Source organism: Rhamphochromis longiceps, linkage group LG18 (assembly GCF_057381845.1).
Source record: "Rhamphochromis longiceps isolate RC_006_pf linkage group LG18, R_longiceps_female_GT1.1, whole genome shotgun sequence".
Classification (NCBI taxonomy): domain Eukaryota; kingdom Metazoa; phylum Chordata; class Actinopteri; order Cichliformes; family Cichlidae; genus Rhamphochromis; species Rhamphochromis longiceps.
In genome coordinates this window covers 8,897,256-8,923,903 of record NC_140574.1, presented here as the reverse complement: position 1 = coordinate 8,923,903, position 26,648 = coordinate 8,897,256, and the positions used below count along the sequence as shown (strand labels likewise).

Sequence of the window (26,648 nt, the reverse complement as noted above, 5' to 3'; positions counted from 1 at the left end):
AGGACTCCACCCTATGCCAGAATCACACTATCCATGAATATACTTTTAACTTGTTAAAAAAACCTGTCACATCATGATAATGACATAAAATGATAAAGTGACGCAACACACGACGATGACAACAGAGTCCAGGCATGTCTGAGAGCGAGAGCAGTGTCATTTTAGTACTTAAAAAGGGAGTTTCTTCAATGACATCCAATATAACATGATAACGCAATATGCAAGAAAAATGTTGCTGCTAACAATGGGAACAGTGAACTTGTTTCACCACTTGAGGCAAAAACACCACCGACTACTACAAGGCTACGAAGGCAGGTAAAGCGAAATAAGAGCAGTGACGCAAAAGTAAACATTCACTCACCTGAGCATCGCTTGAGCACTCACTCCTTGCACTCTATATGGCAAGAAGAGCCAATGGTGGATGGAAATTACTAATGCGGTTACACAGCGGTAACGCAGGACTTTAAGCAACTGGTTAAACAGCTCAAATAAACCCAAGTTAAAACACCCTGGGTAAAAATTATTTTTAGATTTATACTTTATTATGTGATCATATTGTGCAGGCTCCTGTGGAATTACAAGGTTAAGTTGCTTTTCCGGTTAAACTGTGTTAAGCAGTTGCATTGTTCTTTTTTTTTTCTTCTTTTTTTTACTTAAAACTTCTGGAGAAAACACTGTCGAGACTACAATTGTACTTACAGTTGACTTATGCCATGTCAGTGGATATAAGGCTGTCTCACTGCTACATTAATGCTGTGAACGCTACACTTCAAATTAGGTAGTCCGTCATCAATGACAGTAACTCAATGGAAAAGGAGGATGGAAAATGCCCTTCATTTTGTTTGCACATAAAAGCTGCTGCCTGCGAGCTAAGATCACCAAAGAAATGTTAAATTCTTTCCCCTCTATTGTCATAAATATGGTTTTTGCAAATTTTCAAAATCTCATGATATAATTGGGCTTTACTGCCCACTACCATTTTGGATTAATGTAGAAAATATGTAGAAAATAAAAGTTCATGGTACTTACGTAGTTTGTTCCTCACAAATTGACACCACTTCTATGATTTTTGAAGCCTAAATGTAATTTTCAGTTAATAATAAGCTACGAACAACTGAATGTGAGTGTCACCACTGCTTAGCTGCTTTGTTCAGATCAATGACACCAAAGTTCTGGAGTCTCATTTAGCCATTTGTTACAAAATGCATCTTTCCTTCAAAAGTGCCAACTCATTCCCAAATCATTTCTGGGAGAGTTTATTTGAATGTCAAATTGTACTTTTGCTTAAAATCTATAACGAACGTGATTCTGCATCAGGCCCCCAAAACTCCACTATCAGTCAGCCTCTAACGTCTACTACCCTTAATCATTTTCAAGCATCAGAATAAAGATTAGACTGAAAAATGGGGGGAGCAGCTCCCGGTGTTACAGCACAGCAACTCGCCACCCAGGGGATTGTGAACCGAGCCAATCGTCTCCCCGTCTCGAGTCCCTTCGGCTTGTAGCACTGCTGCAACTAAAGCAACACGGCCACACCACTGGCCTTCCTTAATTCACCATCCATCACTTTCATTACAAAGCAGCACAGTGCAGGCTCTATTGGTCTCACAAAGAAAAAAAAGAAAAGAAAAAAGGTTACACCACCTTCTAAATCACTGCTTCACTGTAGTGATTCTACACTGTGCAGCAGTTTGTTACACCAAATTCAACCCCTTAATCTCTAAAAGAGATGTTTTAAAAAACCCCACGGTGTTCACCAGGTTTGCTCAGTCTGTATTAAATAACGATTACGTTGTTTTATAAATAGATGACTGTATTTTAAAAACCCCGTCTCTTTTATTCCTGTAAAAGAAGTAATAAATTTAGCTGATAAAGCCAGCAGAATACAAAAATGAATTCACACTCTCGTAACGGCTATCATTTTCAGAGAGCAGTTGTCAAGTTTCTTCAAATGCTTCTGCTGCTCTGCTGCTCTGGAGCAAACCTCTTCAAATATAAATTGAAAAAGAAATTCATTAACCAGCTTCAGAGCACGCCAACACAGTTTCACTAAACACATTTTATTTCATTGGTAAAACAGAAGTGATTCCTGGTGCCAGCCCAGCATTTCCTAAACACACCAAATGAACACCTCTGAAAGGCACGTGCAACTTATTTTAGGTAAGATGTAACACGTGTATAAGCCTAGAGGGTAGAAAACATCTGTAATCCCTGATCTTATTCCTGTTACTTTTCTCCTTTTGGATATTTAAGGGTATCCTCGAGGTGCTGTTTACAAAATGAAGTTGTAACTTAGGAGTTTATCTGCACACTGGTCCTATTATTTTGATACTAAAATCTTGGTTCATATCTGAAGAGACTGAATGAACAGAGAATATAATCTATGAATGTATAGTTGTGGAATTTCACGGCTTCAACCCCCCAAATACCTCATTGTGGTTTTGATCTAAAATTCACTGCGTCTGTGTTTATGTTACCATCAAGTAAGTACTTATCAAACAATGAATTCAAGTAATCCTAAAGCTGAAGCTTCAGATGTCTTTACACAGTACTGTCATCTGTTATCTCTGAATGAAGTCTGTTAGATGGGATATATATATACTTCGTATGGTCTCCTCAGGCACACAGCTCTGGCTTTGAGTGGAGAAGCCGGCCATTCAAACCTTATGTTTGCGAGGGACAGTCTATCAGAGCAAAGCTAGCTTCAAGGAAGCACTAAAAAAGCCAATTTGAAAAGACTGTACCAAGGCCCAGTATAAGACAAATAAAGATTGTTTTGAAATCACACAAAGCTAATCTTGTTGAGTCTACAGTTAAATATTTGGCTCCTGTACATTTGCGATTTAAAAAAGAGGAAGAAAGAAAAAAAAATCAAGACATCAATGTAAGGAAACAACAGTGTGGCTGTTTAAAGAGTAAGTGCAACAGCCTTGCTGTGACACTTTACCTTTAAGAACTTGTAATGCTGCTCCAGATCTTCATCCTTGAAGCCTGTCCCGATCTGGAAGAGACGAAAGGAGATAAGAGGCACGCACACATCTATACACACACACACACACACACACACACACACACACACACACACACACACACACACACACACACACACACACACACACACACACACACACACACACACACACTCCGTCTTAGATGTGTGTGAGGCAGCAGACATGAGGCAGCAGACATTTGGCAGCACGCTGCAAAACAGAGAACAGCAAGAAAATCCCTCCCTACACCACGAGCATCTTGTCTGCCTACTTCACATTAAGCAACATGTCACCTCTCAAAAGACCTGAGCCTGCTGAGGCACAAGAATCATCCAATGAATAAGGGGGGAGGAAAACAGGCTGGTGTGTCATGCAAATATAGGATTTCCCAGCTTACAGATCTGCATGTATTCTGCAGATCTCCATGATAGGCTTCACTGTGTGTTTTATAGCATTCAAGAAGATTTGGAGGTTAATCCAAGCATGTGTTCATGCATTTGTTATCTGTGCTGGCCAAGTCTTCTACCAAGCCGACTGCAATGTATTTTTAAGAGCACCTGTTCCACATGAAGTAGAGGTAAGCTAATTACTGTACAACTAGTCTGTTTTGTGGATAATCAGAGTCTCCCAGCAGCTTAATCCAATCAATACAAGGGTTTGTGCGCAAGTTAACAAAAGCAAACAGCAATGCTCACAAACATTCACATTTTTTAACACAACAACAACAACGAAGCAAAATTAATTATTATATTTTGGTAGTTCTGGGCTGAGCTTCCTTTTCTTGATGACCACAGCCAGGTCCACATGTTTGATTTGCCCGATTGTTATGCTGGATGCCCTTCCTGTCACAGCCACAGAGGGATTTGTTTGTTAGATAAATATTTAAACCACTACATTATGCAAACACTCTTAATTTGATGATTTAATTCTTGGTTTTATAACTCAAAACACAGGGAGATCACTGTGAGCTTCATTGCAAGCCCACTGACTCACTATGTTGCAAATTTAAAAAATATATTTAATTAAAACATGACAAAAACCAAAGAAGATTAAAAAAATATCTTGACTTAGGTGGAAATGAAGTACATGAGCAGCAACATGGACAAGCACTTAGCACGGTCACAGCAAGAAAATTCCTGATTCAAACGACTGCTTGGGAATGCCCCATCCAATTGAGGGGAGTATGGAGCGCTCACTGTGGCTGAATGGGTTCCCTGTGGTTTCCTCCCACAAAGCCATGCTTGGAAAGTTAATATATCTTATGTGACCATCTGTGAGAATGTGGGTACATGTGGTTGTATCCACATTTGCCCTGTGATGGACTGAATAGCTCAGAGTTAATAGATGGAAATCTATGGGTTTTATTTAGTTTTCGCCTTGCCAAACATGCCCGAGGAGGCATCGGTTCATTGAGACCGACTGTATGTCAAATGCTTTTACAAAATGTTTGTATTTTTAATACATGGTCTAAATCCTGCCCCTGACAACTAGCCCTAATATTACTTTTAGTAACAAACAAACACTGAAACTAATAAAAATGGATCCAAAACTAAACATTGACAGCTGTGCGTCAATGTCCTCGTCTCTTGCACGCTCTGCATGCCTATTTTCTTTCTCCCGTATGTGGGAATTTTGCGTTTGTGAGGTGTGTGTGTGTGTGTGTTTTCAATTTCTTCATGGTGGAGAAAAGGTTGTGTGGCTCAGGTCCTATTTGTTTGGTAGCACTTTTCTTTTCCAATACGCTTTCTTATTTTTCTATTTTGACGAAAACCTCTCAGCTTGCTGCTCTGAGTCATTCCTGCCTGCCTAATATCAAGCTCCTGCCAAAGACTGCAAACTGTAAATACACTTCTAAGGTATTTTAATGGGCTCACAGAGACAGACTCAACAAACAATCATTTAATGAGATGCGTGTTGACATAACTACCAGTATTTGTTAGAAAAACCTAGCAGATTAAAGGCTACATTAATAAACTGTCGACATAAAGTGGAGAAGACTGAGATTTAGATCTTGTTTTCCTCAATACTACAGTATTTCAGTACTGGTCATTAACAAATTACCACTGAGTCAGTCTTAACTGTGTATAAGTGCTGGTTTCTCATTGTGCACAATTACTTTACAAGCACTTGTTTTAATCATTTAAATGACTGTAAATAGCTAAATGTATCTCTCAGCTGTCACCTTCCATTTCATTAGTGTCCCTTTTCTTCTCTGTGACAGCAGCCTGTGTGAACTGTGTGTCCACAGCAGCAGCACTGCTCCCAAATCTGCTGCTCACTCAAGGACACTTCACAGGACATACAGGTGAAATTACATTTGGGAGATGGAAATGTGGTTTAGATTCTGCTTTCGGCTACAGAGAGGGTTACTGAAGTGTACAATGTCAAAGACAAAACATTTATTCCTTTGTTGTTTAGCTGACACTGGAGAGCAAAAGGAAGATGAGTGCAGCACACAGGAGAAGTGGATGCTGCAGTCACATGGCACACACTGACAACTGCAGAAAAGATTAACGGCGTGTTTCCATGTGCTCACTCATCTCGTACACATGTGAAAAAGTATGTACACTCCAACTTTACTGAACATAGCTGTCCACGTGAGACGTTTAGACAGGAAACATGATCTGAAGTATTTTTTTTCTTTCATTGTACAAAAACAACTGCAGGAGTTGAGTGCTGCTCAAACTGAAATGCAAGTTCAACACGTTACATGACTTTCAGACCCATCTAATAATACGTTTCAATTAAGCCCAGACATTCAAAGTGAACTATCAGCTTAGCCTAGAGTTGGATGTCTCGAGACCGATACCCTCTTGGTTTAGGCGGTCTTGACTACAAGTCTAGCTTAACCACAGTTAAAGTTGGTCATCTTAAACAACAAAAAGCCTTTGAAAGCTAAATGCCCTTTAAAGAAGTTGCAAATGAGTGGAAAAGAAATCAGGAAAAATGTTAAGACTGTTTTACAGTCAGACACTTCGCTTAGAGCCGTGGGAAGGGCCTTGAAGGTGGGGGTGCTGTAGTGTGTTACAAAGGTTATCAGTCCTGCAAAACACCCAAAACTGAACTGAACCGCTCAGAACAGCCGAGAAAAAATACAGTGGCTTGCACACAACAGAACACTAAGTAAACTGCACACGACGGACACACACATCAGTCATACTATGAGGTTTGTTAAGACGAAGCAGTGAAGACATACAATAAAACTATTTGTGCACTGCTGACCAAAACCTATCAAAATATGGAGCCAAATTTATAAGTACCCTTTTGGTAACAAAGGCAGAACTGTGAAATTACTGCTTGATTACAATGTTAAACTGCACAGCGGCAGCTCATAAGCCAAAGTCTGACCTTCATCTGGGTGCAGGTTATAATACTCTAAATGTGACTTGGTGCTCAGAAGTTTAGGCAATAAATGTCGATGAGGACATTTAGCTAGTGAGAGGTACTGGCTGATAGCTAATTTTGAAAAATGCACCACTTCTAGGGATGTCCAGTAACGTCATTTAACCATGATGCTTTTATAAGGGGGAAACAAAAGGTACTTTTGTTTATTTAATTTAATTTATTTTACCCCCAGTTTTCCTTTTGCAATTGGAGGTGCTGCACCACTGGCAATACCCCCACTTCTCTTGGCGTTGGTTAGGCTGATATCAATGCATTTGTTCACCAAAGACAGTTAAATGAGTCATTTGATTGATTTGGTACTTTCCTTCTGAAGTAGAGCCTAAAAATAAGTCAACAATGCAGCTATATGTGATCTAATGTGTCCTTGAGGCAAGAATAGTGCCACTGAGTTGTGAAAATTCTCATGGTGACCTAAAAAATTTAAGACAGTTTAATAATCTTTAGGCCTTTTGATTACTTGTTAAAGTCATTTTAAGACTTTCTAAAGACCCTGTAAACACAGGTGACCTAAAGTAATGCCTGACTGCCTCAGTCAACTGAAGGGCCTCCTCTGTAAACATGGTTTAAATGACGCCCTTCGTCTTTGAGAACTTTTGCTGAAATTTACTGTTAATGAAAAAAAGGCATCTGTCCAGAAAACATTGGCTTTGTTAAGCCTTTACGTCTGTGAGAGTGTCAGCAACACTTACATCTTTCTTTCCCATGTTTTATGTGTCAACATGAATAAAAATGGAAAATGAATGACACTGCCTACAAAGTCCAAAATGTTTCCAAGCCTGATATATAACAAGTAGCTCAATAAGTGCCAAAACATCAGTCAGTCAGCTTGCAACTTAGTTATACAGTTTTTGGCTCTGGCTTTTGAAGACTGTCCCCGTGTATTTTTTAAAAATATTTTTAAAGTTACTGTGCATGGAGGAGGTGATGCTCCAACATGACTTTAGAAAAGCACAAAGTGTAACTGCCAAGTTGCATGTCAGAGAATTTAGTCAGTACAGCACATATTGTATGGGACATCACGCCCCGCCTACACATATACCCCATGTCATCACAGTCATCCCTCAGTTCTTATCCTCGTCATCTCGCTAAAAACATTTCTACTGAGTTGGGATAACTATCTACTCCTAGTTATCTCTGTTGTCTGACTGCTTTAAGTTAGTTTAACTAACCCTGTTGGTGTTAGCTTCCACCGCACAGTTGGTGTGTAGTTTGCCCGCAAGGCGCCAATTTAGAGTCTTCCTGTGCAGTGCTTTGCTTTGCGTTTTGGTATGGATGCTAAACAGAAGCAAGGAAAGCAGAAATCTACTGTTCGCTCCTGTCCTCTGAGACGCTGTTTCTCTATGCACAACAGTGATCATCACGGTCACTATGGACGATACATGGAGCCGTCCCTGGCTGCTTATCTGGCCCTGCCCCACGACCATGGTGCCGGTGGCCCTGCAACACTGCTGTCTAAGCACAACAGATTCTCCGCGTCACAGCTGGATTCATCGAGCTCATGCTTTGCGTATCTAGCCAGAGGTAGAGCTCTGTGTAAACAGAGGCTGTCCCACTGGATTACAGAAGCTCTCTCACCGGCATACAGCACCAAGGGTCTCGCTTCGCCCCAGGGTATAGGAGCTCATTCCACCAGGGCAAACTCCTAGGCTCTTTTTAAAGCTGTAACTGTAGGTGATATTTGTGCTGCAGCTAGTTGGGCATCACCGCACACTTTTGTTTGGTTTTATCATTTGTACATTACAGCTCATGTTGTCCTTAAGATGCTGGTGCTCCAACTCCAGTTCAGTAGCTGCTCTGCAGGGCATGTATATATGTCCCATACTATATGTGTTGTACGGAGTGAATCAGCTGAAAGGGAACAGACAGTTACTTTTGTATCTTCTGTTCCCTGAAGGAGAGGAACGAGGTCCAACACAAGGTTCCTCCGCCCCGCAGCTTGGCTTGGTGAAGAGCAGCTATTGAACTGAGGGATGATTGACGAGAGGGGCTATACGAACGCATGTCATCACAGGTCAAAGGTGTGAATACAGGTTTCTTCAGCCAGGACACACAAGGGCATGATGTGTGTGTGTTGTACCTGTCCTTCTGAGAAGAGAAGCTATAGATGTAATTGTTTGTTCTTCACATAAATGAGCTCAAATAAAACGGGGGCAAGTGCAATACACAGTTGGAGATTTTATCTGATCTGAAATTAGCCAAACTCTGGACAAGTGAGAGTAAGAGTTGGGAGGATTAAAACATATGAGCAAGACTGGACGCTGCAGGCCAAGCTGACAGGATAGTTGTAAACCTGTCACCTCTGTGGCTCATTCAGCATTTTTGACATTTGGATCTTTGAACTGGAAAACTAAAACAAGGAATTACTGACAATGTACTGAAAAATTCTCCTAAAAATGAAGGATTTTCAAGCATCCATCCATCCATCCATCCATCCATTCGCTTCCGCTTATCCTTTTCAGGGTCGCGGGGGGCGCTGGAGCCTATCCCAGCTGTCATAGGGCGAAAGGCGGGGTACACCCTGGACAGGTCGCCAGTCTGTCGCAGGGCTAACACACAGGGACAGACAACCATTCACACTCACATTCACTCGCACATTCACACCTAGTGACAATTTGGATTAATCAATTAACCTATCCCCACAAGCTGCATGTCTTTGGACGGTGGGAGGAAGCCGGAGTACCCGGAGAGAACCCACGCAAACACGGGGAGAACATGCAAACATTTTCAAGCACTACAAATAAAATCAACACGAGCAAAAGAAAAGATAGAAAAATCAATGAAGAGCTAAAAACCAGACTTCTTCTACAATTTTCACTCCATCTTTTGTTATCCACAGCTTGGGAAATAATTATTTCACCCACTGCCGAATTTGGAACTGTTCAATTTACAAAGAAATGAATGGTCTTTAATTTTTATGGTAGTTTCATTTTAATAAATAGAGAGACCACCAACCAAAAATCTAGAAAATGAAACCCATTACATAAAAGTTATAAATTGATTTGCACATCACTGACTCAAATAAGCATTTGATTCCCAAACTAAACAGTACTTTTTGGAAAAAACCTTGTTGGAAAGCACAGCGAGGAAGCTGTTTCTTGCAGTTAGTCAGTGGGTTTACACACATCTGTGGAGGGATTTTGGCCCTTTCTTCTTTATAGAAAGTCTATAAATGTTTTAGGCTTCTTGGCTGTCGCTTGGCAAATCAAAGCCTCAGCTCTGTCCACAGATTCTCTATAGGATTGAGGTTTGCAGAGGTCACTCCATGACTTTAATGTGCTTCTTCTTCCTTTGCTGCCTTAGCAATATGTTAAGCGATATGCCGGTCATTGTTACACAACCCATTAAAGTGTTCTGGGTAAAGTAAAGATGTTCTCAGCCAAGATTTTCATGGCTCCGTCCAGTACCCTTATCAGAAAAACAGCCCCAAAGCATAACATTTCCACCTCCGTGCCTGTCTGTGAGGACAATCTTCATACTCAGGACCGTACTCAGCATTTCTCTTCTTCCAAATACGGCAGAGTTTGATTTTGGTTTCATCTGACCACAGCACTTCCTCCCTCGCCTTCTCTGAATCAATTAGATTTTCACTGGCAAACACCAAGTACTAAATCATGTTTTGCTTGGGGACAAAATACCTATTTTACTCACTGACATGCAAATCAATTTATAACCTTTACGTGTTTTTTTTCTGGATTTTTGGTTGATGTTCTCGCCCCATTAAAATGAAACAACTACAAACATCACAAACTGTTCATTTCTTTTTAAGTGAGCAAACTTACAAATTTAGCAGTGGATCAAACAATTATTTCCCCCACTGTACATCTGCCTGGCTGTACTTACTCAGGATAGTGACCTCAAATATGAACTCCATTTACAGATGAAAAAGCTTGAAAAAGAGAAAACTACCAGCATTGCCCAAAAAGTTAACGTGGCTCTTTAACGGTCGCTTTAACCTCCATCGGCTCCACTGGAGCATCTCATGGGCCAAAAGCGTAAACGCTGCGGTTGTACCAATGAGCTCCCAGGTGTGAATGTGTGTAAGTAGATGTTGTAGAAAGAGTGTGTGTGTGTTCGCTGCTCTCTAAATCCCTTTTCTCCGGATAAAGACATAAAAGTTATAGAGACGGAAAAAAAATGGTGATGAAAGGTTTTAGGAGGACAGAGGAGAGGCTGAATTTATGCTCTGTGCTGGAGTGATACTCTGACTTGTTCACACTGTCATTATCTCACACACGTACAAATACACACACTGAAGTGGTCACGCATGTTCCAATATATGCTTACACCTTATTCCAAGATGCATCCAGTCACACCTCCACACTTGTGGACACAACGATTTTCCTCTAACTCGGATTTGAGGGGAAGCACGACAGTTCAAAGCACGAAACAGACTCAAAAACACAGCTCCCACACACATAAGAGGCAAAAGCAGCACACATACACACAGAAAAACCTTCGCACTTAATTAACACTCCACACTCTAGAGCACCTTAATACAAAGATGTGAAATATGCATTGCACAGAAGACAAACAATAAAATACGTCAAAATTAATTATCTTTAAGCAGAAAATTAGCTGCACTATTAAAGACCTTTTCTCACTATCCTCCCACACATCACACGTTTACATGCATCAAAAGCCACAGGTCAAAATTTAATTACACTGATTAACATTTTGAGTTGAAGGACTCAACAGCTGCCTGGAAATGTTGACACACTTGTTCTGGATGAAAATATTAAAATAGTGTCTCTGGAGACGTTTAATGTGGAACACCAGGAATGCAAGGCCATTCAAAGATGTTTATAGAGCGAAGATATTCCTTACAGGATGCCTATGTTTTTTTTTTTTACATAGACATAAGACAAAAAACACACACACACCTTGCAGACGGACTGGAACTCTTCATTTTCTTCATCGTAACAAGCCAGCAGGAAGCCCCCATAGGTGCCTGTCCTTTTTCCTTTCCCCAGATAGGCCCCAATCACACACAGGTCCACTGTGTCTCCAACTCCCTCCAAGTAGTCCTTCTTCAACTGGGGGAGGATAACAGCAAGCGAGAAATACATTCATGTATAAATCACCCCAGGTTTTGGTCATTGTTCAACACAGGCAAATAAAATGTGCGACTTTAAATGTCTGCAATTTAAAAATATATATATTATAGTGTATGAACCGTCACAGTTTTTGAATGCTGCGTGAATTAGTTGAAAACCTGATAGTTTAAAAATGTCCTCCAGAAATTCAAACTCAGTTAGGATGAAACCGTTTTAAACAACAGTGTAATCAACTTTGGTGTGCAAAAAAAAAACCCCAAATTCAAAATCTGTTACACTTATCTGTGTTTATATTTCTGAGCAGAAACCTGAGAAAAAAAAATGTCTGTAATTAGAATACCAGGTACGGATAAAAAAAAAATCCTAGACTTTGATGCTGAAAATCGAAAACGTTATTTCGACTCGGCAGATATTCCCTTCAAGGCTGTCTCATCGTGCACCTCTGCACACCTTTGGTGTTAAAGGCATTCTGAGATCACCCTCTTTCAGTCCCGTTCCCTCCCCTTGTTCTTGCGCTTCTATGACGTATACTGGAACTTCTCCAGTGTGAAAAAATGGCGCTCGTTAAACTTGACCATCATTTTGGAGAAAAGGAAGTCTCAAAAAGGTCTCAAGAAGGCAAATCTGGTGAGCGAAGGCTGTCTAGGTATGCTGAGTGCTTACAGATGCTGCTGCAAAGTTCATGTTTCTGATTAATCTTTTCACTTGAACAGAGCTAGGCATTGAAAATCTCACCATTAGAGATGAAGTCACAGTCCACATCCATGTGAATATCAAACTTATAAATCAGTGACATAGTAATTCATTTTCCTCATTAGCACCTCATGGAATTGGTCATTATTGGTATTAGTATAATAGTAAAAGTATAATTAGTAATATTAAGGTCTCAACCAACATGATCACCTCATCTATGATCATGCTCATCTCCATCTGTATGCAACATGTGCTAATAAATAATTTGGCATTTCTGTAAGTTTGTTGAATATGAAAAATCCAACAGAATCAAGCTATGTTAGCTTTATTAAATATTGTTAAAAAGATCAGGAGTAAGAATTTGGTAAAAGTGTAAATCGTGTGCATGAAGGTTATGTGAGGAAAGTGCCTGTAAAATGGCAAAAGTGATCTTGAGCACAGCTTGGACTCATTAGAAGATAATTGTTTTTGGATGAAGACCAATTAGGTGATCATTGTGTTTCCAGTTTGAGCAGCGATTCTTTTGAATTATAGAAAGACAGATGATGGCTGCTTCACGATGGGATAAGCAAATAAACAAAACAAAAATAAACAGCAAATATCAAATCAGCAAGCTTCTGATTGTACTCTACATCTGACATATTACCTGTGGGCTTGAAAAACTGCAGATTCCTCAAGTGGAAACCTTTAAAAATTGCTTGGGTTGTAGCCAGAGTCTTAGCTCTCATCGCCATTACTGATCCAACGACTGAAAGTCATGTCAGTTTGACAAAGAAGTTGTGAAAGTTGTTTGTTTTGGGCTTGTCTGCGGTTCAGGGTAAGAACGGGACTTCCGGGGAGTGCAAGATAAGATGACCTTGAAGGCTTTACCTTTAAATCAAGTACGATTTGGCATTTTACTTGGCAAATGTTGGGGCTTTCCAAGCATACCATGAAGCAAATAATGGTCTTTCTATAGTCACTCTATATATGTGTGTTTGTGTCATAACTTTATGATAGGGTAAGTGCACATCCACGTTGTTAGGCAGTGTGTGTGTAACGTGAATGTAAATGATTAATGGGTAACAAAACTGAAGCGCATGACCACACATAAACACACACCTTGAGCCAATTATGAGAGCGCTTGGCAATTTCATAGGTGGCATCCTTCTCTAGAGTCTTCACCATGAGGCCCTCGCAGGAGTCTAAACACACAAACAGATTAATACTCCAACTCACGAGTCCTGCTACGCAGAAAGGAAATTAAGAGATTATCTTTCAGATACATAAAAGGTCTTTGTTTTCTTTTGAAATACACAAAACAAAAGCAGGTTGAGGACACAAAGACAGCCAGTGGACAAGGACACTGGCGTATAACTCAAAGAGACGCACGGGAAACACAGCTCTATGTGCTTCCTCATAAACAGAGCCAGACAGACACAACGCAAGAAAATTCAATTACACAACTAACAAGTCCTGTCTCTCTTATGCAAACACACAACACAACAAACACACACGCCAAACAAAGGGACGGCATGCAGGGAAAGGACGACTACTACACACAAAGCCCTCGCACAAAATCACAAATGAAATGAATCTCTCGCACAGCACACCCACACACACACAAAAAGGTTCAAGATGCACAGGGACAGCAGGCGAGGAAAAAAAGTACACAGTCGGTGCACACACAAAAAAGTTATGAGACACAAAGAGACAGCAGGAAGGAAAACAAGTAAGAAAGCCTGTCTCCATCTAACCGGCACGCATACGCACACACACACACACACACACACACACACACACACACACACACACCTCGGACAGATTGCTCCAGGAACTCGGCGATGGTGTCGGTGTTGTCGGAGTCGATGGATCGGGCAAACACAAACTCTCCCTCCACCTCTGAGAAGCTTTCTCTCAGTAGAGCCCGACGCCGACACAATGGCTGTCGCACCAGGGACTAAACACAACACACACAGAAACACATACACAATTACAAATGGCAAAACTGTATCATTACAACCATTTTCTCTCTATAGCTCGGAGCCTTGCGATGACAAGGATGAAATGCCATCTCAACCATCTACCCACTCATACACAAACACACAGTCTCAGAGTATACTCACAGACACACAGCCACGGCAGCTTTGGGCACACATACAAACACCCACACGTATACATGTGCACGCACAGCCACACACACGAGCAGCTTTAAATCTGCAGAACATGCAGTCATATGCACGATTTATACCCTTACTCGAAATGTATGCAGATAATGAGGCCGAAGCAGCCTGCAACGTTCTGCAATTACACCTTCGGTGATTGTTCTATGCTACAGTATTGACTTTCTTTTGCACTTACATATATATATACTTTTCCACAATCAATGGCGATTGAAGCTTGTACGAGATAAACAGAGGCTTACTGCAATTTTTCCTCAACCTGTAAGGGAACTGGAGGGCCGCTGCCAGCGGGCTGCGGGAGGGGAAAATGTGGAGTGAAGTTGAACAAGTATATTTTGTCGGGGGGAATTTCACTGATACTGAACTTTTATTTTAATTCATTTGACTGACAAAAAAACCCAAAAAACTGTGAGGTGACAGGTGTGAGCTTTATTTGAAAATCACTGCTTTTACTGAAATTACTGCAACTCAGAAAACAGAACCGTCTACGCACAGATTGGTGGAGCTCTGAAAACAAGGAAATGTCATACTGGCAGACCAAAAGGCTGCTGCTTTTGCATTAACAAAATAATTACAGCCTATTACATTTTACATTTTGTTTTACAAAAGTTGGTTCACAACATTTCTAGGTAGAGACACGTAACGAGTTTGGTGCAAGCTACGCTACGGCACAGCCAACCTTTCGTTCCACACGTTCTTTGTGAGGATGATTCTAACCATCTACTAGAGTTTAATTTATCCGTTAAAAATAACTGAAAAGGCCACATATTCTCCTAAATATCACAAGTCAGCCAACACTTGGCTAAAGCAGCAAAGCACCCACATACAGCATTGACAAGAGGACAATACATTAAAGGTCAACAGATGCAGGTTTCATCAATTAATGATGACACTGCAAGGTTTTTTTTTTATGCTTCATTTTATTCAGCTTAGTCGCAGCACTGAAATGCTGCTGCAATTTCTGTCTGACCAGAAACCCCAAAAGCTTGTGGGAAGCTGATATCCTTAGGAGTTCAGATTTTGACTGGAATTACATTTTTTTAAACATCTTCACATTATGTCTACTTTTGACTTTTTGATTATAATTGAGGTAAATTTTACATCTATATTGTCATTTGACATGTGTCAATTGCCTGTAGTTGGCAGCACATGGATTTATACACTCTGACAGTAGCTTGGCACAACAGCTAGGCAATGCCAATCCTTAATGATGCTCTTGTCTTTATACATGTCATTGCTCTGAAATAGGACTTTGGCATATTGTCACATGGTGACATGCATTAATACAAAGCTGAAGTGTGCTATGGCATAGAGGTTGTTGGACATGCACCTGGTATTTTGCAAGAATATATAGCAGTATATAGCAGCGAGCACGAGGGGGGAGAAGACTTTAAAGGGCCAAGTTTGGTGCTACATTCACTATCATTTCATCATGTACACCAGGGGTTCTCAAACTTTTTCTAGCATGCCCAATTTCAGAAGGTGAAAAAAGTTCAAGCCCTCCAACATTCTTGAATTTTACTTAAATGCAAGTCAACACAATTCATCAGCAAATCGTAGATTCTTACAGTTATTTTTTTTTTTTTACTTTTCAAATTCTAAGTGCCATGCCTGCAGTGCCCCACAGGGTTGTAAATGTTTTAATGTTTTACAGTAAGAGTGAACATACCCATCTGTAAATAAACAACATATTAATTCATATCCATTATTGCGAGAAGTTCTAGCCTAGTTGTCAACAGCTCCTTGACCTCTGCCAATCTGCCATATCTACAAAATTATCTACATTTATCTAAAGAGAGAATTTCTGTGACTCTTTACAAAGTTTATTTTTTTCCCCCCATTCTCTGTGCCGTTCTTCTGTCTCCTTTCTGCACAAGAGTTATGGAGGCTGTGTTGCCAGTGATAAATTGAAGTTTGGGAAGTATTTTGTGTTCAAACTCAGGAGGACTTGTGTCACTACATGGAATCAAGACCTATTTATAAAAAGAGCAAGTTCAAATCCACCAAAGGAGAGAAATCTCAAAGGATAATGAGACAGATGAAGCTGGACTTGAACTAGTAGTTTGCTGTACAGCTGCCAGCCAGTGCTCATAGAAAGCTTTGTATGAGTCATACAAATCCGTTTACCCCAGTGCGTTAAAACCACAAATTTATTTATTTTCCCTCCTTTTATATTCTTGCCTTAAAAATATGAACCCAACAAAATGAGCATATGCAGTGTATGTGTAATATTAGGTCCCTAAAGTAGATAAATAATTTAAAAAATAGCACCAAGGACATGACCTTGGTGTCCTGTGTGGTGGCGACTGCTGACTAATAGCTCTTGCTGGTTGGTCAGGCCTTAGCAGGGGAGGTAGCTGGTGTGAATAGCATTAAAAAACCCTCCCAGGACAACAACAGTGTTAGCAATGACAAGGACTATAGGGCAAAGGCAATTGGATGTTTCCAATTAATCGAGGAGAGAGATAAAGAAAAAAGAAATTAATAAATAAAGGGCAACAGCCATAAAGAAGACAAAGTATGCATATACAGAGAAAAAATAATTCATCACATTTGCATAAATGCCATATTAGGAGGAAGTAGCAATGAAATGGCACAACTTAAGAAGACAGTATTGGTCTTTTAATTACATAATTTTGTTTCTGTCCACTTGGGAAAACTCACATGGCACCGGAAGATGGAAACAGTAATTAGGATTTTCTTTAGCAGTCTTAAGAAATGTGCTTAAAAACTAAGCTTTATTTGGATAGAAACATATACTCTATCCCACACTCAGTCACAGTTACCACCCACAACACATACACTCTCAGACAGACAGACACACACCTACCCACACACACGCACACACACCCCGTCGGAATTACAATGAGCATTACAATCATTATGTAGTTACGGCTTCCAGAAGCAGCATCATTGGCATTCAGGGACGATGCTGGCAACTTGGCGGGCGACGAGCACGCGGGTACTCACAAACAATAAACACGCGCAGCGGTTTAAAGAAAGAAAACAGGAGTGTTTTAAGAGATCTCTGGGAAACATTTTCATCATCACTAGGCCTTACCTCGCCATTGAGGTAGAGGAGGTCAAAGGCGTACACACACACTTGGACTTTGATCTCTGATGCATCCACATCCTGCAGGGAGACATCAACACACATGGATACATTTTAATATTTTTCCCTTTGACAAAAATATGCAAATAGACGCATCTTATTCACAAATCGCTACAACCAACCTTGGGACTTGTTACAAAGAGCTCTTTGATTTCTCTCCCCGTTCGTGTTGAAAGTTAACCACCCAGCCTTCCCGTCTTCCTCTTAACAGCGTCACACCTCCCTGTTGTGTTCGCCCTCTCTCAGCCTATTACTTCCTGCTCCTCTGCTCACTTCACTCACCTCTTCTGCTTCTCCTTCTCCCACTCTCACCTTTCTAGAACCTCATCCTGTTTATTCCACTCCTTCTTTACCCCTGCTGGTTTCTACTTTCCCAACTCGACCTTATTACTGTGTTTCCAGCACACCCCTGATGGAACCCAAGGAATGTTGAATTCCGGGGATAAGGCTCCACAAGCGATTTACAAATCCATTACTCTGTCTGTGAACCCATTCTTTATTAGATACTAGCTTGTTTCAAACTAGTGATGTATGAAATCAGGTTGCATCATTAAAATTTAAAAGGGTACTCCTGTGCAGTTTTTGACCACTAGTAGCACAATAAAGCAACTTTCCAGAGGAGATTTCAGGAGCATTTGTTTGCATGCAATCACAGCAATACACATTCTTAACTCCTGATTTCAAACAATCCCAGTTTTCTGCGATGGCAGTGACATGACAAGAAGTGCAATGTGGCACAGACTGACTCAGATGGCTACCATTAATGAATCTGCCAGTTGTGGACCTGTGAGGTGTCGGCTTCTGAGACTACAGACTCTTCCTCAGTTGTGCATTATGGTCTCCCAGTTCTCCTTCTATTCTGGTTAGACTGTGCGAATTTGAGAAGGGAGCAGTACCCATGGCAGCATGAAATCTTCAGGTTTTTGGCAGGCTTAAAACAAAATCACTGACCACTTTTATAAAAATATTCTTTTTTTGGACTGTAATTGAACCCACAGAGGCTGATGCACAACAGAAACGGTTTCAGCTGTGCTACCATACTTAGAAAAGGCTGATCAGTCAGCGTTGATAAAGATAATAAACTTCGCTTAACTAACAACTGGAACTCCACTGGGACTCAACTGATGGCTTCTGATAACAAGCCACAGTTTGCCTATTTGGGATACTTCATTAATAGTCATTATGTATTTCAGATGAATATAACCTTTCCAAGTAAATATTCTTAAGTCATCTCAAAATAAGGTTAAAAAGTTTAAAAACCACTGTTCAAATGTGTTTATATACGTGAAAAGAAAACATCAATACCACAGCTGATCATAAAGGCATCTGATTATTTTAAGTATGAAACACTCTTTAAACAAACTTTGCCTCCTAAGTTTATTCTCAAGCCAACTACTGTTGTTTTAAACAGATCATCATGATCATTAACATCAGTGTACTGAAAGCCTACTTGCCCACGTGGCCTAAATTACCCCCTCCAAGCCTAAGCATGGTGATTTTAAAGATTTATGGGGTTTTTTAAGGCATAGACTACAACAACTAACTATGTAACCCATCAACCTACCAATTTATGTCAGTACTAAAGTACAAACTGACACTAAATTAAATCTGTGCCAAATTCCAACTGCAACTAACTTTCATCCATCTGTCACCAACATACAAGAAGCTCATGATGAAATACATACTCAGCTTCATCAACATTTCCTTCAGGTAATTATTAGTTAGATAGATAAAATAGTCAGATTAGATAATTTTGTAAAGTGTGACTTGCAGGTTCAGTTCTCCAAACTTCTGTGAGTGATCTGATAAGGACTGGATGGAAGAATTAAACAGCAACGACTAAAAAAATAAAAATAAAAAAATTACAAAAAAAAAACACCGCAATCTTTAAACCTGAAGGATTTTTCTCTCTTTAATTCTTCTTTTCACACCCTCATTACTTTCCTCTCTGCTCATTAATAATGTTTAATTAGTGCATATCTGGTTTCATCTCCTCAGCAGAAATATTTCATTCAGGAAGCATGCTTGTGGTATTGAAGCAGTTGAGATGTTACAGAATGCCAGAAGGGCAAAACAATCAGTATGTGCATCAAACCGTCATTACAAATAATCATAGTTTCATGGTGGCAGTAACAGTATCAAAAAAAGAAAAGAAAAAGAAAAAGTCATCAAGATAATCATTTTCAGCAATTTCCATCACCATGTTCTCTGTCTTTTCCTCCTCATTTCTCTTTTCCTAATTTACAAGGATGGCATCATGCATACAAAGAGAAAGTAAAGAGAGCAGTTTCACTCTAATGTGATTGGTGTAGTGGAAAGAGGCCGTTAGTCTGATCAAAACTGAATAAACACCTTGCTGACATTTGCAATCTCAGCCACCACCACCACCCTTCTCGATCCATTTGACTCTTCCTTCTCCTACTTATCAGTCTCCCCCTCGTTCTGTCTGCTTTTCCTCCGTCCATCACCCTCAGTCTGCCGGATCATTTCACACTATTATCTCGCTCTACTCTACCTTCAAGTCTTTATCTCTGTCTTGTTTTCTCTCTTCAACCTTTTCACTCCTCCTCCTTTCTCCTCTCATTATCTCCTACTCTCTGCCTTTATGACACCACAGCCATTTTATTTCCCTTTCCTCTTCCCTATTACATCCCGCTCTGTCCATACCTTTCTCTTACGGGTGGTGAGGACCTGGAAGGGCTGGATCTGTTTCTTCTCGTGATCCCAGGCCACCGCCTCAGAGTCCAGGACACAAGATACAACAGAGTCCTTCTTCACCTGCGTGAAAAACCATGACAGAGCAACAAAGAAAAATAGATAAACAAAAAGATAAAAGATTGCGCTCAAGAGTGAGATGAGAAAGATGAGAAAGATTTTTTATAGATGAAGGGGGGAAAAAAGCCAGACTGCATATAGGCAACATCTGCTGTAGCAAACAGAAGACTGCTGGATTTACTTCAATGAGACTTTCAATCTTCTGACAAACTCAGAGATTCAAACTCTGTTCATGTCTTTGAAAAGCGCCAAGTTGAGTCTCATACAGAGGCAATCATACCGAAGACATGTTCAGGTCGTTTCAGGACCCGCAGCTGCCCCCAATTTGTTGCCAAATGCTTTGGAAGACAGCACATTAGCATTTTTTATGCCCTACATGTATTGCTATCTTGAGCAGTCATGTCTTATAACTGAAGTCTCTTCTTTTCAGACAGTTTCCAAACTGTTAAGCACGTCCCCTCTTTTGGTGGGACGCCCACGTCTGGTCAAAAGTTTCACCAGAAACATTCTGCAGTTTGTTGTTTATCATTTATGCATTAACTAAAGGCTTTGGCAGCTGATAGTTATTTCCCTGTGCAGGAAGACACTGATAGGGTTTAAGCTGCGGATAAACCGTCTAGCTCATGGGCAGATTATATTGACCATCACAGCCGAATCCCAAGATCAAACTGAGCAAACTGAGCGGCTGCTAATTAGCTGAGCCACCAAATCGTGTGTGAGGCTTTAATCCCTCACTTCCTGGTCAATTTGGGAACCTGTAGGATACCTCGAAATGTCTACATTTCTAATCTGAATCAGACTGGGAACTTATTAGCGAAGGAAATCTGAAAGGTAATCAGACACCTAATCAAAGCTAAGCGTAACAGACACTTTAGAGGTAACAGCTTGTTTGCAAACAGTCTGAAATATCAAACACAATCAGTTCTCCTCATAAGGTTATTAGGCTAAGTAATGAATTAATTACTAATTAATGCATCTGTATTAATATTAATGTATTAATATTAATTCATAATTTGAAACTTTAAGGCTCTGTGGTAGCCTGGGGAAAATTGGTTTTCCCTTATTAAAATGCAAAATAATGCAGCAAGGTGCTGTAAAATCTAATCAAACCATCTTCTCCATGCAGGCAACCTGAGTTAGTTTGAAGTTTAACTCAGTGTGCTCACCAAGTGTGTTGGCACACACAAACACACTGCCACGAAATCATGTCAAGATAGGCAATGTAAATGATTATCTAAGCATTTTCTTTAATTAACTGTCTGCCACATTAATGATCAGTAATCAATTTCTGAGACAAAAACTTCACATAACCAACATGAGCCATTTTCAAACCGCAAGAAATTCAGCATCTTAAATTATGAACCATTAACTTCACAAACCCATAAAAAGGAAAATTACTTCAAAAGATAGAAAGGCAATGTCATCTCTCAAATCTATCTCGAGGCATCCAAATAATCAAGCAAAGACGCCAAAATCTAACACTATGTCTGTTTCCTCTTGCAATTTAGGAGGTAATAATGGTGAGAAAGAAAGGTGACAGAGAAGGAGAAAAAGTCTGAAAATAATCCATGAAATGCTGGTAAGGGGAGTGCAAAGAGAACAAGGCGAAGGAAGAGGAGCAAGGGAGGAAGGAACCAAAAAAAAAAGTTAAAGAAAATGTTTTAAAAGTAAGGGAGAAAAAAATGGTGCGAAAGAAATTGTGAGAAGGGAGACAGGGATGAGAAGAAACCGAAGGCAAAAACAAAAAAGGTGAGAGAAGGCACCAGTCAAGATCGTCGGCAGGCGATGAAGAGAGAGCGAGAGCAAATACGTAAGAAGTGTAGAGGGAGTGAGAGGAGAAGGGTATAAGTGGCAGAGAGGCAGACCAGAAAGGTGAAATTGCAGACAGGTAGTATCAAAGCTTAAAAAAAGATGAGAGGAAGAGAGGCTGAATAAGACAAGAGTGGAGAAAGAGAGGTGGGGGGAAAAAAGAAGAGAGCGAGCTAGGAGTAGTGAAGAATTGAACAAGTATCATCAAGACGTAATGAAGAAGAAAGGCGGGGAATGATTAGACAGGCAGACATGAGGGAAGTGGACGGAGAGAGCAATAAGGTGAGTGTGAGAGACAAAGATCCGTGTAGCTTTTAAAGTTATTAAAAAAAAGGGAGGAAAATATCAGAAAGATGAAAGTCGGTGTGAGGGAAAGTTAGAGTGCAGATGTTATGAGAGAAGATGGGATACAGAGGTTAGATTGACTGAGGTGAGATATGAGCTATCATTTGAGTCATGTTGGCAAAAAGCTACTGTCCAGCAGGATGAGGAAAGAGATTTTACTTTCCTCCCATGTGGCAGAGTTGTGCTAGTTTATGTGAACAAAATCTTAAAATCTAAAATCTTAAAACTAAACAAGGTCAAATAACTTTAATCTTATTTTGAAAAAAATCTTATTTTAAATAACAGAATTAATCCCTAAAGCTCTTTCACAGCAGTCTGCTAGCTTTTCTTTTTGGATTTTTTAGACTTTTTATAGATCTTTTTCATAGCTGACAATATAACATGTCAAAACAGGAAAACCACATAATAATATAATATATAATCGATAACATTAACGGTGGTTTTATGCCACTTAGATGAGCTGGGTCCGGGGTTTGTTACTGTACACCGACTGGAAAGGCTTCCTCGACTACTTAATGGACCAGAGCAGCCGTTAATGTTAGTTCCACCTAAGCGTTTCCTGCTTGATGAGTCAAACTGTCTGAAGTGAAAAGGGTCTCCTAGAAAACTGACAGTAAGGAGATATAAGGGTATGAAAGAGGAGAAAGATAGGAACATCATGCAAATGCTTCTCAGCCAGCTTTCAACCATTTGAATAGGGATGAAGTTAATCAGTTGTGACTTAAACCCACAAAGACGTGAGAGTTCCCCGTCGTTGGAAAGCATTGAATGTGAAAGAGGATATCAAGAAGTTATGTAAAGCAAGTTAGTGTAAATTAAGTGGTCTTAAGTGAAACATATAATACAAATATTGTTATTGTTTAACCCTTTACACCCCACAAGTTTCCTGTGTCCCAAGTTAGAACTACCTGTCAGTAAGTATAAGCACATCGACAATTTATCAACTGTTGGCAGACGCAGCCAGTGGGGAGACCCAAACAGACGTGGAGAAGATCTGTCGAGAGCAAAGTGAAGGCCGTCGGAATGACGTGGACCCAGCTAAAGAGAGCAGCCCAGAACAGAGTCCGTTGGCGTGGTGTTGTTGCGGACCTATGCTCCCCCAGGAGTCAACAGGAAAATTGATTTGGCAGACGCAGCCAACAGTCGATGGGAAAGAATTATTGTAGAGATGAGAATCGAGAACTAGGAAACTGGTTCCAATCTGTCCAGTTCATCAAGCTCATATGCCTCCAAACTTGCTATTTCATTTAAACCAGAATTTTACATGGTTGTCTGAAGGCTGCACAAAGCTGAGCAATGTTGTCCAACTTGTGGAAGTGGAGGTTATGCACACCAGCTGTTTTCCTACACTGTGTTCAGACCAAAGACTGTGGAGGGTAAAGGCACTGTGACATCAGCCATTGGTTTTGGCTCAACATTCTCAAAACCTTAACTTTAGCATCGTGGACACCGCCATGCTACATTTCTGGAGTCAGAAGCTGTATCCTGGGACCAGATGGGGACACCAGCCAGATATGTTAGCGAGCTTTTACCATGAAGTGCAGAAATGCAATGCAGACAAACATGTCTGCTTGTTAGACCTATGGAACAAACTAGAGCAGGGCGATATGGCCAAAAATATTTATCACGATATATATTTGAAAATTTGCGATAACGATATAACCGACGATATAATTGATGCGAGACAAAATACAACTCCACAACATTACTAGCGCAAAAAGACAACCTTCCATTTATTTTCACTTAAACAAGAAGCTGGTTTTTATGTACATTAAAGCTTTATAAAAATGTAACAGTGCAAATGCAAATTCCTTGCTGAAAGTTTAACCAAAAGGCATTTCCAGTAGAAATGGGCTGACATATCCTGAGCATAACATGTATAATATCCACTGAAGTTAAAAAGAGGTGCTTTGCAACATTAAACTGCAGTGTGCAGTACGCATTTTTCGGACCATAAGGTGCACGGGATTATAAGGCACATTAAGCGAAACAAAGCAGTCAGATAAATCAAACTTTATTAAACTCATTCTTCTTGCTTCCTCCACTTCTGTACCATTGATTCATTAATGTTGAATTCTCTGGCAGCTGCTCTATTCCCATGTTGCTGCAGTATATTAATGACTAACCTCGTATTGTGGATGGATTATCTCAGTTGTTCTCCTGACTGAAGTTTGGTCCGTTTACAGCATCCTGCCATGCGATTGCATTTGTCTCTAACCATGAAGAACCTTCACGTTAACTTTTATAAGTGGAAAAGTGTTAGTGTTCGTCCTCCAGCTTCACTGTTTATGTTATGCTAACATAGCTGTGTCGCTAGCGATCACGTAGCACATCATTATATACCAGCTAGCCCAACTTCAGTAACCCTGCAAACGTCGCTGCTGTTTAGTTTCCTGTCTTCATTTATGTTGGAAGTGATAGCAGAGCTGTACGTTTGATTTTTTTCAGAAATCTCTCAGTCAGAACATGCAATATCATGCTTAGGTAACTAGCGAAACTAGCGAGCTAACTTCCGCTAGCTTCCTGCTAACTTCTAACTCCGTTAAATGTAATAACTTTTGTTTTCATGGATGCCTGGAAGTTAAACTTTATAGTTACACCTGGTAAAGCAGCAATGCTGATCGTTTTATTAAAGATGAAAGAATTTAGACAGTTTTTAACTCTAAGTGATGCTGCAGTGTTGTTTGACCTGAAGCATACGGAGTTTAGGACCCAGATTACTCCCAGATTTAAGAGCATCTTAGTCCGACAAATATGACAATAACAACGGCTGCTTGCATGTTCTGCAAAAAAATGTGCTTTGTTGTGTATCTGATGGACAAACACCAAACCAGTTCCACATCACGGAAGTTGCACCATTTTTACAAACCAATTCTGGTTCATCTGTTTCACTCAACAATCGGCCATGTGCGTATGAAAACAAAGGCACTGCGCATGCGCGTTTTACTCCCATTCTATCGCGATATTTCATTTTCCTATCGTTGCCTAACATTATACCGGTATTACCGTGAACGGTATAATATGGCCCAGCCCTAGAACAAACTACTAAGGAATTTGACTCCAGAAGCACAAACTTCTTCAATATTGTGGACAACAAAGCAAGTCATACTATTAGTCAGACAAACCACTGAAAATGTTTTAAGAAGCATAAACAGCATGAACGTAATGGAGATGGTCAAACTCAGTTACTCAAATGAGCTTAATTGAAGCTGAGCAACAATTTTATTACCCCACCGTATCAACTTCAAAAATACTAATGGCTGCTGGTGTTGACCCTCAGGCTCCTAGTAAATGCATCTATGATAGAAATGTGAAAAGCCTAAAAGTTTTTCTGAAAAGTTGCCCTCTGACCATGAAATTGAGGTCGAGGTCGCTGCGATTTGGGTAGATGGAACTATTGTATCAATTTTAAAATCCAACGTCACCTCATTCTTGAGTAATCATGATAACAAACTTGGGTGTCCACACCACCCACGAGGTGGAGTGATGATGAAATTCAGCTTTCTGTGGCTGAAGGGTTAAACACCTCTTTAGGTCCAGTTTTTTCTCCTCTAGAGAAAACAAATTTGGATTCTATCAGCAAAATAATAAAGAATAAGATATTATCATTGATAAATGTTATAAATATCTTCTTATAGATAAAATGTAGAAGTGAAACTAAACTCAAGCAGCACAGATTTAGTCGGTGATGAACTCAGAGAGGCATTTAAAAACAAAACACAGCCGCACATAAAGAGCCAATCAGTTTAACACAAGACACTGATTAGATTTGGGGGGGTGCTTATTCCCTGATGATATGTTCACAGGTTGGAACGATTAACGGCTGACTGTACTGACGTCCGGAGGGAACATGACCTCTGTGAACCATCATGAGTCATACACTGGAAAATTAGTTGCATGTTTGACCTGCAACTGCAACCTTCAGGTCTGCATCTTCGCATTCTCCCCTTGAAGTCAACAAAATACGTCTAGGATCTAATTAATGACAACCTTGACACCACAAAATACCTTGCAACATGAGGAAACAAAGTGTGAACTCTACAAAAGGTCAAGTCTGACCTGCAAACTAAAATACTTAAACTGAAATTTACCAAAATTATGACATGATGTGATTCTTTTGCTTTTTTGCTACCGGTGTTGTGTTGCCATTTTTTTTCCTGAATTTGTTGTGAGAAACACCACCTGTTTCCACTAACAAGCTCTAGTAATTAATAACATCTTAATAAATTCTTGCACAGGAACCCATTAGAAATATTACACATCTATTCTGAGAATTCATCTGATTCGATAATCTGCTCTAATT

The 26,648-nt window shown here is 40.1% G+C and overlaps 1 protein-coding gene across 1 annotated transcript in view; it reads right to left on the bottom strand.

Annotated features, from left to right (window-relative positions):
* The window catches only part of lig1 (ligase I, DNA, ATP-dependent), a 65,120-nt gene that overhangs the window by 6,745 nt on the left and 31,727 nt on the right, over positions 1-26,648 (bottom strand). The window contains exons 19-24 of the mRNA XM_085388125.1: positions 20,084-20,194; positions 17,366-17,437; positions 13,937-14,081; positions 13,244-13,326; positions 11,276-11,428; positions 2,948-3,001 (exon numbers count right to left, since the gene is read on the bottom strand). Coding sequence (XP_085244251.1) covers positions 2,948-3,001; positions 11,276-11,428; positions 13,244-13,326; positions 13,937-14,081; positions 17,366-17,437; positions 20,084-20,194 — 618 coding nt within the window. The remainder of the gene's footprint in view (positions 1-2,947; positions 3,002-11,275; positions 11,429-13,243; positions 13,327-13,936; positions 14,082-17,365; positions 17,438-20,083; positions 20,195-26,648) is intronic.